Raw genomic sequence first — 13,699 nt, 5'->3', positions numbered from 1 at the left:
CTTAGCCGGCTCACTTTTGACATTTAAGAAAAACCTGGACAGATATATGGATGAGAGGGGCTTGGAGGGATATGGCCCAGGTGCAGGTGAGTGGGACGAGGCAGAAAAATGGTTCGGCACAGCCAAGAAGGGCCAAAAGGCCTGTTTCTGTGCTGTAATGTTCTATGGTTCTTTTAGAGAAAGAGTTGTTGTCACTCATCTTGGCTTTGCGGCATTTTGATGTGGATGTTTGTTCTGAAAAGGAACCTCTTGTAGTTTATACTGATCATAATCTGTTGGTGTTTTTTATTAAGGTAAAGGGCAAAACCAGATGATTGTTAAACTGGAGTCTGATTTTGCAAGAATATGGTATTGTGATAATGCATATGAAAAGCACGGACAATATCATTGCCGATTGTCTTTCCAGATTCTGAGCTTACAGTTTTAATAGTGAAGCACAATCTGGTATTTGTATACGACTCTGCAATATGTTACATGATAACCGTACATGCATTGTCTTACATACGGTAGCTTGCAGTTAAAATTTTCACTTTTAGAGCAAAAATAATTTTTTGGGTGAGGGGAAGTGTTATGAATTCCTAAGTTTCGTTTGCTGTGGACTGTCACTTTAAGAGAGTGCCTGAGTGAGGTGGGGACTAACAATGACGTCAGCCACTGACTTTCTCAGCTCACTTTTTGATTTTTAGAGAGAGAGAGAGAGAGAGAGAGAGAGAGAGAGAGAGAGAGAGAGAGAGAGAGAGAGAGAGAGAGAGAGAGAGAGAGAGAGCTCAAGGAGGCGGAACTGTCTGACTTGCAGCTTGTTTACATTACTTGCAGTTTGTTTAGTTTTAAGCGAGGACACAGACACTCACAGTCAGAAGGACGCAATGAAAGCGAACAAAAGGATTTAGACAAGGAAACAAGTGGCCAAGGGTCACTGTTTGGAACTCTCCTGTGCCCACAAGGGTGGTTTGGTTATCGATCCAGTGCACATCGAATGTGTGGCTGTCACCTCAAATAATCCACAGGAATGGATTTTGTTTGGGGAATCCTGTGGTGACCACTTACGCGTTAACCCTTGCCTGGGTATGTGGTGTGGTGATTCACTTGAAGACGATATCCCCTAGGAAATCTGAAATTCAAACAACAACGCAAACAAAATGCTGGTGGAACACAGCAGGCCAGGCAGCATCTATAGGGAGAAGCGCTGTCAACGTTTCGGGCCGAGACCCTCCGTCAGGACTAGCCGAAAGGAAAGATAGTAAGAGATTTGAAATTAGTGGGGGGAGGGGGAAATGCGAAAAGATAGGAGAAGACCGGAGGTGGTGGGATGAATCTAAAAGCTGGAAAGGTGATTGTTGAAAGTGACAGAGAGCTGGAGAGGGAAAGGATCATGGGACGGGAGGCCTCGGGAGAAAGAAAGGGGGGGGGGCAGATGGAGAACAGGTAATCAACTAAATACGTCAGGGATAGGGTAAGAAGGGGAGGCGGAGCATTAACGGAAGTCAGACATTTTAATTACACGTCCCATTCCCATTCTGATATGTCTATCCATGGCCTCCTCTATTGTCAAAATGAATCCAAACTCAGGTTGGAGGAGCAACACCTTATCTACCGGCTGGGTAGCCTCCAACCTGTTGCCATGAACATTGACTTCTCTAACTTCCGTTAATGCCCCTCCTCCCCTTCTTACCCCATCCCTGACATATTTAGTTGTTTGCATGTTCTCCATCTCCCTCTGGTACACAAGTCAGTTCACACTGGGGAGAAGCCGTTCACCTGCTCAGACTCTGGGAAGGGATTCACGGTCATCCGACCTACTGGCACACCAACGAGTTCACACCGGGGAGCGGCTGTTCAATTGCTCAGACTGTGGGAAGGGATTCACTTGGTCATCTCAACTACGGGGACACCAGCAAGTTCACACTGGGTAGAGTCTGATCATCTGCTCAGAATTTGGGAAGAGATTCTCTCAGCCAAATCAACCAAATGTGCATCACTGACTTTACACTGGGGAGAGGCTGTTCACCTACTGTGAATGTGGGGAGCGATTCGCTTATTCATCTAACCTTATGTAACTCTCACTTCGGCTGGCAGCTTAAAATAGGAGGTGATAGTCCCCTCCCCACCCAGCCAAACTTAAGAAATCTTATTTGGGTGGACGCTGCGTGATGTGTCCACTGTTAGAAATCAGTACTGTACCCCGAAATAACAAACGGTACACAACATTTGATTAAACAATTGAGCTTTATAATTCTTACTTTGACTGAGGCAAAGATGTACAGTGTATCAGTAAAGTTTCCTTTAACATTTGACTTCATTGTGAAGTATTATCTTGCACCTTCTATCTCACTGATTTTTCCAGGAATCAGTTTCTGTTAGCGAGAACGACAAGAGGTTTAATTGAATGCAGCACCTGGTAGGGTAAGAGTTATAAGCTACGATCATAGGGTATGGCAGGATAGTTTCTAGCATTTTGTTACGAACAGTAACACTTTAGAAACGAACCAGCAGGAACAGACTGCACCTGGAATCTGGTTTTAGAAACATAGAAACATAGAAAATAGGTGTAGGAGAAGGCCATTCGGCCCTTCGAGCTTGCTCCGCCATTCAGTATGATCATGGCTGATCATTCAACTCAGAACCCTGTACCTGCTTTCTCTCCATACCCCCTGATCCCTTTAGCCACAAGGGCCATATCTAACTCCCTCTTAAATATAGCCAATGAACTGGCCTCAACTGTTTCCTGTCGCAGAGAATTCCACAGATTTACCACTCTTTGTGTGAAGAAATTTCCTCATCTCGGTCCTAAAAGGCTTCCCCTTTATCCTCAAACTGTGACCCCTCATTCTGGACTTCCCCAACATCGGAAACAATCTTCCTGCATTTAGCCTGTCGATTCCCTTTAGAATTTTATATGTTTCAATAAGATTCCTCCACAATCTTCTAAATTCCAGTGAGTATAAGCCTAGTCGATCCAGTCTTTCTTTATATGAAAGTCCTGCCATCCCAGTAATCAATCTGGTGAACCTTCTCTGCACTCCCTCTATGGCAAAAATGTCTTTCCTCAGATTAGGGGACCAAAACTGCACACATTATTCTAGGTGCGGTCTCACCAAGGTCTTGTACAACTGCAGTAGAACCTCCATGCTCCTGTACTCAAATCCTTTTGCTATGAATGCCAACATACCATTTGCCTTTTTCACTGCCTGCTGTACCTGCATGCCCACCTTCAATGACTGGTGTACAATGACACCCAGGTCTCGTTGCACCTCCCCTTTTCCTAATCGGCCACCATTCAGATAATAATCTGTTTTCCTATTCTTGCAACCAAAGTGGATAACCTCATATTTATCCACATTCAATTGCATCTGCCATGAATTTGCCCACTCACCTAACCTATCCAAGTCACCCTGCATCCTCTTAGCATCCTCCTCACAGCTAACACCGCCGCCCAGCTTCGTGTCATCTGGAAACTTGGAGTTGCTGCATTTAATTCCCTCGTCTAAATCATTAATATATATTGTAAACAACTGGGGCCCCAGCACTGAGCATTGCGGTACCCCACTAGTCCCTGCCTGCCATTCTGAAAAAGTCCCATTTACTCCCACTCTTTGCTTCCTGTCTGCCAACCAATTCTCTATCCACATCAATACCATACCCCCAATACCATGTGCTTTAAGTTTGCACACGAATCTCCTTGTGGGACCTTGTGAAAAGCCTTTTGAAAATCTAAATATACCACATCCACTGGCTCTCTCCTATCCACTCTACTAGTTACATCTTTAAAAAATTCTATAAGATTCGTCAGACATGATTTTCCTTTCACAAATCCATGCTGACTTTATCCGATGATTTCACCTCTTTCCAAATGTGCTGTTATCACATCTTTGAAAAACGACTCTAGCATTTTCCCCACCACCGATGTCAGACTAACCGGTCTATAATTCCCCGGTTTATCTCTCCCTCCTTTTTTTAAAAAGTGGGGTTACATTAGCCAGCCTCCAATCCTCAGGAACTAATCCAAAATCTAAGAAGTTTTGAAAAATTATCACTACTGCATCCACTATTTCTTGGGCTATTCCCTTAAGCACTCTGGGATGCAGACCATCTGGCCCTGGGGATTTATCTGCCTTTAATCCCTTCAATTTACCTAACACCACTGCCCTACTAACATGTATTTCCCTCAGTTCCTCCCTCTCACTAGAACCTCGGTCCCCTATTATTTCTGGAAGATTATTTATGTCCTCCTTAGTAAAGACAGAACCAAAGTAGTTATTCAATTTGTCTGCCATGTCTTTGTTCCCTATGATCAATTCACCTGTTTCTGACTGTAAAGGACCTACAATTGTCTTGACCAATCTTTTTCTTTTCACTTATCTATAAAAGCTTTTACAGTCAGTTTTTATGTTCCCTGCCAGCTTTCTCTCATAATCTTTTTTCCCTTTCCTAATTAAGCCCTTTGTCCTCCTCTGCTGGTCTCTGAATTTCTCCCAGTCCTCAGGTGCGCCGCTTTTTTTTTTGCTAATTTATGTTTCTGCTTTGGACTTGATACTATCCCTAATTTCCCTTGTCAGCCACGGGGGCACTACCTTCCCTGGTTTATTCTTTTGCCAAACTGGGATGAACACTTGTTGTAGTACATCCATGCGATCTTTAAATGCTTGCCATTGTATATCCACCGTCAACCCTTTAAGTATAATTTGCCAGTCTATCCTAGCTAATTCACGTCTCATACCTTCAAAGTTACCCTTCTTTAAGTTCAGAACTATTGTTTCTGAATTAACTATGTCAATCTCCATCTTAATGAAGAATTCCACCATATTATGGTCACTCTTACCCAAGGGGCCTCGCACGACAAGATTGCTAACTAACACTTCCTCATTGCTCAATACCCAATCTAGAATGGCCTGCTCTCTAGTTGGTTCCTCGACATGTTGGTTCAGAAAACCATCCCGCATACATTCCAAGAAATCCTCTTCCTCAGCACCCTTACCAATTTGGTACACCCAATCTATATGTAGACTGAAGTCACCCATTATAACTACTGTTCCTTTATTGCACGCATTTCTAATTTCCTGTTTTATGCCATCTCCAACCTCACTACTACTGTTAGGTGGCCCGTACACAACTCCCACCAGCGTTTTCTGCCCCTTAGTGTTATGCAGCTCTACCCATATCGATTCCACATCCTCCAGGCTAATGTCCATCCTTTCTATTGCGTTAATCTCCTCTCTAACCAGCAATGCTACCTCACCTCCTTTTCTTTCCTGTCTATCCCTCCTGAATATTGAATATCCCTGGATGTTGAGCTCCCATCCTTGGTCACCCTGGAGCCATGTCTCTGTGATCCCAACTATATCATATTCATTAATAACTATCTGCACATTCAATTCATCCACCTTGTTACGAATGCTCCTCACATTGACACACAAAGCCTTCAGGCTTGTTGTCACAACACTCTTAGCCCTTATACAATTATGTTGAAAAGTGGCTCTTTTTGCTTTTTGCCCTGGATTTCCCTGCCTGCCACTTTTACTTTTCACTTTACTACTTTTTGCTTCTACCCGCATTTTACACCCCTCTGTCTCTCTGCACTTGTTCCCATCCCCCTGCCACATCAGTTTAAATCCTCCTGAACAGCAGTAGCAAACGCTCCCCTTAAGACATTGGTTCCAGTCCAGCCCAGGTGCAGACATACCGGTCCCACCTCCCCCAGAACTGGTGGCAATGCCCCAGAAATTTTAATCCCTCCCCCTTGCACCATTTTTCAAGCCACGTATCCATCTGAAATATCCTCCTATTTCTACTCTGACTAGCACGTTTTTCATGTTAAAACCACTATCTTCATTAGTATCTACTTACAATATAGTAACTTAAGCAAGATATGTGTGTATATGTATGTGTAAATATACCTCCCGAACTATTGAGCTCGGTGGTGGGTTGGGGGGGGGCGGGGGTAACAAGGCTTAGAGTCTTGAGGTGGTAAAGTATGAAAGTGTAGTTCATTCACGGAATAAGGGATGGGAGAGAGATAATTGTAATCCAGGGCAAATGCAGAGAGAAGGCAATTACGTTGAATTCCATAGGGTCCACACGGTGGTAAAATGAGATAACAGTCATCGCAGGTTTTATCCGTCGCCGTTCCAAATCCACATAATAATTATCACCGAAAGTGACTTGTCACAGGGATCAACAACACACACAAAATGCTGGTGGAACACAGCAGGCCTGGCAGCATCTATAGGGAGAAGCGTTCTCGACGTTTCGGGCTTAGATCCTTCGTCAGGACTAACCGAAAGGAAAGATGGTAACAGAGTTGAAAGTAGTGGGGGCGAGGGGGAGGGGGAAATGCGAAATGATAGGAGAAGACCGGAGGGGGTGGGGTGAAGCTAAGAGCTGGGAAGGTGATTGGCGAAAGTGATACAGAGCTGGAGAAGGGAAAGGATCATGGGACGGGAGGCCTCTGAAGAAAGAAAAGGGGGTGGGACACCAGAGGGAAATCGAGAACATGCAAACAACTAAATATGTCAGGGATGGGGGAGTAGGGGCAGTAACGGAAGTTAGAGAAGTCAATGTTCGTGCCATCAGGTTGGATGATACCCAGTCGGTATATAAGGTGCTCTTCCTCCAAACTGATGGCATGAACATTTTGACAATAGAGGAGGCCATGTATAGACATATCAGAATCGGGAATGGGACGTGTAATTAAAATGTCTAACTTCCGTTAATGCCCTCCTCCCCTTCTTACCCCATCCCTGACATATTTAGTTGTTTACCTGTTCGCCATCTCCCTCTGGTGCTCTCCTCCCTCTCCTTTCTTTCTCCCAAGGCCTCCCGTCCCATGATCCTTTCCCTTCAGCTCTGTATCATTTTCGCCAATCACCTTTCCAGCTCTTAGCTTCATCCCACCCCCTCCGGTCTTCTCCTATCATTTCGCATTTTCTCCTCCCCCCACTACTTTCAAATCTCTTACAATCTTACTTTCGGTTAGTCCTGACGAAGGGTCTCGGCCCGATACGTCGACAGCGCTTCTCCCTATAGATGCTGCCTGGCCTGCTGTGTTCCACCAGCATTTTGTGTGTGCTGTTGTTTGAATTTCCAGCATCTGCAGATTTCCAAGTGTTTGCATTTAGGGATATCGTCTTCAAGTGAATCGCCAGACCACATACCCAGGCAAGGGATAACTCATAAGTGCTCTCCACAGGATTCCCCAAACAAAACCCACTCCTGTGGATTATTCGTGGTGACAGGTACACTTTCGATGTGCACTGGATCGATAATCAAAGCACCCTTGTGGGCACAGGAGAGTTCCAAACAGTGACCCTTGGCCATTAGTTTCCTTGTCTAAATCCTTTTGTTCTCTTTCTTTGCGTCCTTCTGACTGTGAGTGTCTGTGTCCTCGCTTAAAACTAAACAAACTGCAAGTAATGTAAACAAGCTGCAAGTCAGACAGTCCCGCCTCCTTGATCTCTCTCTCTGTAAAAATCAAAAATGAGCTGAGAAAGTCAGTGGCTGACGTCATTGTTAGTCCCCACCTCACTCAGGCACTCTCTTAAAGTGACAGTCCCCAGCAAACGAAACCCAGGGATTCATAACACATCCCCTCCCCCCAAAAAAATCATTTTTGCTCAGGAGATTAGTCAGAGGAAGAGCGATATCAGTAAATTTCTTGGTGAACTTTATCCAACCATTCCCAGAAACCTTCTAAGAGCCTTCTTACCAGTCGAAACAGGAACTTCAGAAATTGCCTGGACTTTTGCCTGAACAGGAGCCAACTTGCTTTGACCTACAACATAGCCAAGATAAGTCACAGTGGCATGGCAAAATTCACTCTTAGCTAACTGTAAGGCTGACCTGCGAAAACCTGTCAAACAGCTTCTCTACTGCAGAGATATGCTCTTCCCAAGTGTCACCCCCTGTGACTAAGTCATCAATACAGGCAACTGTGTGTTCTAACCCTCGAATTACAGAATTAAACGTTCTCTGGAATGATCCTGGACCATTTTTTTTTTCATTCCAAACGGCAAAGCATTGTATTCATACGACTCAGAAGGTGTCACAAACGCAGAAATTTCTCTACCTCTCTCCATCAATGGAACACACCAATACCCTTTCAACAGATCAACCTTTGTTGGAAATTTTGTTTTTCCAACTTTATCGATGCAATCATCCACCCTAGGGATAGGAGAGGCATCTGTTTTTGTTGCTGCATTTACCTTCCTATAATCAGTGCAAAATCTAACACTACCATCAGGTTTGTGCACAATAATGCAGGGTGACTCCAATCTGATGCTGAAGGACTAATAATACCATTTTCCAGCATATTTTTAATTTCTTGCTCTGCCAATTTACACTTTTCTACGTTCATGCAATATGGGTATTGTTTAATCGGTTTGGCTTGACCAATATCTACATCATGTACCGCGACCGTGATTAGCCTGGGAACATCGGGAAGTAAATCTTTAAACTTCAGAATTAATTCCTTCAGCTGTTGTTGTTGCTTTGGCTGCAGATGAGCCAACTTGTTATCAATGTTTTCTAGAACAACCGAGTTCATTAGCCTAACTGGGACCATGTTTGGCTTGTGAAAAGTCTCAGACGAGTCAATTGTTTCATTCTCAGGGTTACCCGATTCATATGTTTTGACAACAACACTCAGAGATGGTGCCTGTTTGTCAAAATAAGGCTTTATCATATTTATGTGTACAACCTGTGTTAGTTTATGTCAGTCGGGCGTTTTAATAACATAATTCACAACACTAATTTGAGAGCCTATTTCAAACGGTTCGATGAATTTCACGTGGAGTAGATTCGTCAACATTGGAGATAAGATAAGATAAGATATCCCCCACCTGGTATTTTCTTTCGCAAGCCCGTTTATCAAACCAACATTTCATTTTGTTTTGAGAAATCTTTAAGTTTTGTCTCACTGGACTACACGCTTAGTGTAGTTTATTTTTGAACTTCAAAGCATAGTCTAACAAGTTAACATGTACATCTTCATCAATCCACTGTTCCTTTAACAAGGTCAAAGGTCTCCTCAGTCTACAACCAAATACAAGTTCAAATGCACTAAAGCCCAGTGATTCTGTACTGACTCTCTTACTGAGAACAGAAGCAAATATATTCCTTCGTTCCAGTCTTTCCATTTTCAGCACAGTATTTCTTAATCATTGTTTTGAGTGTGATTCCAGATGGTACGCAGATGACGTTATTTGTTCAGCTCCTAGTTCAAAAACTACCTACTGAAATAATCCAGGTGTAAAATTACTTTCTTGATCAGACTGGATTTATTTAGGCAATCCAGAAAAAGTAGAAAAACAATTTGGTAAGAGCCTTCGCCGCAGTTTTAGCTTTAATATTTCTGGAAGTATTGCCTCTGGGAATCTGGATGCAGTATACATAATACTTTGTAGTTAGCAGATACTGATGGCCAGCTTTAGGCTTTGGCAATTGGCCAACATAATCCACTATAACTTTAGAAAAGGGTTCACCAAATGCAGGTATAGACCACAGTGAGGCCACTGGGGTGACCTGTTGGGGTTTACCCACAAGTGGACAAGTGTGACAGGTTTGCAAAAGGTGACAGTTTTCCTCAAATTAGGCCAGTAAAATTATTTCATAAACCTGTTCACAGTTATATTCACTCCAAAATGGCCACCTAAGGGCATACTGTGGGCCAAAGTTAAAATATGAGCCCTATAAACTTTAGGAACTACAATTTGGTGAACAATTGCACATTCCTCACTCGGTGGTATAGCAGGTGGCCTCCACTTCCTCATTATCACTCCATCCATGAGATAATACCCTACTGGCACTTTCTTAATCTAATCATCTCAGAGAGCTGTTTTTATGAAGCTTCACTCTCAGGGTCTCAGTTCTGTTCTGCTATAAACTCCTTCCTAAACAGGGATATATCTTTCTCGTCAGACTTACTACCTGAATCCTTTTGAAACAATGAAGGCACAAAAGTTCCTGACAAGTCATCATAACCTGAATCCCGATTTTGGCCATCATGGGTATCAGAATCATGCTGCACAGAACCGTCTGCGTCAGCAGACATTTTAGCCATACTTCGAGTTACTGTGCAGGAAGGATAAATGTTAAAATCCATCTGTGGGTCATCAGTGGTTCGCTTAGTTGTCAACTACACTGCAGAAACAACTTTATCTGCCAGGTCATTCCCTGACAGCAAAGTAGCATCTACCACCGGTAAACAGGAGCATAATCCGATCTCAACAGGTCCCGAAACCAATCCTGTCTGTAAAGTTACCTTGTACAATGGAACAGAAACCACACCGCCCCCAATGCCTTTAATAAGATTTACCTTACCGATTTCAGTCTCATCACCAGACTTTGGAACGCTGTCGAATATAAGTGACTGAGAAGCCCCTGTATCTCAAACAATTTTCAGTGGTACCGGGGTTGAGCCTTCCTTTAATAATACAATCCCGTCTGACATAAAATGATACTGGGTTAGACCTCTCAAATCCTTATCTGAACCTCAACAGAATGTTCAGAACCCTGTGGGTTTACAGGTGCTTCAACATACTGATCACAGGCATTCGGGACTGCCCCCTTTTCCTTTTTCTTCCCCCAGAGGCAACAATTAACCATCATATGAGCAACTTTGTTACAATAGTAACAAGTAAGACCTGCATATTTCTCCTTCAACTGCTTCCCTTCATCCTTACTCTTGTCACTAGTCCCAGCTTTAATTTCTGGTTTTCTCTGGTGATCCGTGCTACTCTTTTGGAAGCTCTTATTCAAGGTAAACTTAACCTTATGAGTTAAAGCAAACTCATCTGTTAATCCAGCAGACTCCTGCAAAGTGGCAGCATCCTTTTCATCTAAATATCTCTTTATGCCATCAGGCACGCACCTTTTGAATTCTTCAATTAAAAGCAACACTTTCAAGCTGTTAAAATCATCATTTATATTTTTATATGTGCACCAGCGGTCAAAACACACAAACTTCTCATAAGCAAGTTCCATATAAGTTTGGTTCACAGACTTCCTCAAATTTCTAAACTTTTGCCTGTATGATTCTGGGAATAACTCGTAAGCTTTGAGCACAGCCTGTTTCACAATGTCATAATCAGCTGCTTCATCAACTGTCAAAGCAGAATAGGCTTGCTGAGCCTTCCCCTTAATTACACTTTGTAAGAGAATAGGCCAACCCTCTTTTGCCAGTTTAATCTCTGAGCAACCTTCTCAAAATGCTGAAAGTATTTATCAACCTCTGCTTCGTCAAATGGAGGTACCAATTTAACTTCCCGACTGGCCTTAAACTTATCACTAGAGTCTAACACTCGACCCCTTTTCAGCAATCTCTCTATCTTTTCCAGGTCGAACAGCCTCTGCCTTTCTGCTTCCTCCCTGTTTTCCTGCCTCTCTAGCCTCAAACTGCCTCTGCCTTTCCGCAGCCTCCGCATTTAATTTTTCTCACTTGTACTGGAGCTCAAGCTCACTAGGTTTACTTTCAGGAAACACCTCCAACTCCTCCATTTTAAACACACCCTCAGATATATAATGTTCAGCTATTACACTCTGCATCTGTGCCCTCCTCATTGTCGATTTCCCCTTAGCAAGTTTTAACCTTTTAGCAATACATAACAACTCAATCCTTCTGGCGTCCTCCAATGCCTGGCACTTCGAGACATCTATCAACATCCATTGCTACTGATTTTCCACACATAAATAAATCAAAAAGTATTTCCCCAATGAAATCGATAATTAATGGCTACGCTGCCAAATCTGTTCATATCCCAGACGCAGGCCCAAATTTTGTTATGAATTGTAATGCTTTAGAAACGACCAGCAGCAATAGGCTACACTTGGAGTCTGTTTTAATGTTAAAACTATCTTTATTAGAATCTACTTATAATATAGTAACTTAAACAAGAGAAACAAATGTGTTATGTGTATATATGTGTGTAAGTATAACTCCCAGACTATTGAGCTCGGGAGAAACAAGGCTTGGAGTCTTGAGATGGCAAAGTATGAAAGTTCAGTTCAACCATGGAATAGGTGATGAGAGATTATATTGGTAATCCAGCGTAAATGTTGAGAGAAGGCAATTATGTCGAATTCCACAGGTTTCATGGTGGTAAAACGAGACAACAGTTGCTGTAGATTTTACCCGTCATCATTTCAAATCGACATACGAATTATCACGGATAGTGAATTGTCACAAGGGGTAGCGTCTTCAAGTGAATTACCCCACCACACCCAGGCAAGGGTTAACACATTAGTGGTCTTCGCAGGATACGCCAAATCAGATCCACTCCTACGGATCAAACGAGGTGATAACCACACATTTCAGTACGCTGAATCGATAATTAACCCACCCTTGTGGGCATAGGAAAGTTGCAATCAGTGACCCCTGGCCACTAGTTCCCCGGTTTTGATCCTTCCATTTTACCTCCTTCGTCTCCGTCTGACTTTGAGTGTCTGTGTCCTCGGTTAAAACTAAACAAGCTGCACGCGATGTAAACAAGCTGCAAGTCAAACTGATTTAACTTTTTAATTTCTCTCTCTTAAAATGGCAGTCTACAGCAAACGAAATCTAGGGATTCATAACAACGGCAACTCCCGAGTGTGAACTGACTGATGTGCCAGTACTTGGGATGACTGAGTGAATCCTTTCCCACATTCTGAGCAGGTGAACGGCCTCTCCACAGTGTGAATTCGCAAGTCACTCTGTAGGTTGGGTGACCGAGTGAATCGCTTCCCTCATTCGGAGCAGGTGAACGGCTTCTCCCCAGTGTGAACTCGCTGGTGTCTCTGTAGGTGGGTTGACCGAGTGAATCCCTTCCCACAGACTGAACAGGTGAATGGCCTCTCCCCGGTGTGAACTCGCTGATGACTCTGTAGGTTGGATGACTGAGTGAATCCCTTTCCACAGACTGAGCAGGTGAACGGCTTCTCCCCTGTGTGAACGCGCTGATGTTTCTGTAGGTTGGATGAATGACTGAATCCCTTCCCACAGACTGAACAGGTGAACGGCTTCTCCCCGGTGTGAACTCGCTGATGACTCTGTAGGTTCGATGGATCAGTGAATCCCTTTCCACAGACTGAGCAGGTGAACGGCTTCTCCCCTGTGTGAACGCGCTGATGTTTCTGTAGGTTGGATGAATGACTGAATCCCTTCCCACAGACTGAGCAGATGAACGGCTTCTCCCCGGTGTGAACTCGCTGATGACTCTGTAGGTTCGATGGATCAGTGAATCCCTTCCCACAGACTGAGCAGGTGAACGGCTTCTCCCCAGTGTGAACTCGCTGATGTATCTTTAGGGTGGAAGATCGAGTGAATCGCTTCCCACATTCTGAACAAATGAAGGGCTTCTCCCCAGTGTGAACCCGCTGGTGTGCCATTACGTCAGATGATTGAGTGAATCCTTTCCCACAAATTCAGCAGATCACCAGCCTCTGCTCGGTGTGAACTGACTGGTGTGTCCACAGGTAGGAAGACCAATTGAATCCTTTCTCACAAACAGAACAGGTGATTGGCCTTGCCCAGTGTGAACTTGCTGATGTACCTTCCGTTGAGATGACCGAGTGAATCTATTCCCACTGTCTAAGCAGGTGAACGGCCTCTCCCCGGTGTGAAATGACGGGAGTGCCAGTTGGTCAGATGACCGAATAAATCCCTCCCCACAGTCTGAGTAGGAAGGATAGTTGATTGAATCCCTCGCTCCACTTCTTAAATATCTGG

At 43.7% G+C, this 13,699-nt stretch overlaps 2 protein-coding genes across 2 annotated transcripts in view; one reads left to right on the top strand and one right to left on the bottom strand.

Annotated features, from left to right (window-relative positions):
• LOC140720947 (uncharacterized) overlaps window positions 1-10,606 on the top strand; it is a 35,950-nt gene extending 25,344 nt beyond the window's left edge. Inside the window, exon 3 of the mRNA XM_073035795.1 lies at window positions 10,583-10,606. Within this exon, the coding sequence (XP_072891896.1) occupies window positions 10,583-10,606 (24 nt within the window). The remainder of the gene's footprint in view (window positions 1-10,582) is intronic.
• Window positions 1-13,699, bottom strand: part of LOC140720884 (uncharacterized) — a 186,017-nt gene that overhangs the window by 159,721 nt on the left and 12,597 nt on the right. The window contains 1 exon segment of the mRNA XM_073035732.1: window positions 12,813-13,382. Within this exon segment, the coding sequence (XP_072891833.1) occupies window positions 12,813-13,382 (570 nt within the window).

This window comes from Hemitrygon akajei, unplaced genomic scaffold, assembly GCF_048418815.1.
Source record: "Hemitrygon akajei unplaced genomic scaffold, sHemAka1.3 Scf000048, whole genome shotgun sequence".
NCBI classification, from domain to species: Eukaryota; Metazoa; Chordata; class Chondrichthyes; order Myliobatiformes; family Dasyatidae; genus Hemitrygon; species Hemitrygon akajei.
The sequence above is the reverse complement of the archived record's forward strand: the minus strand, read 5'-3'. Positions and strand labels throughout refer to the sequence as shown.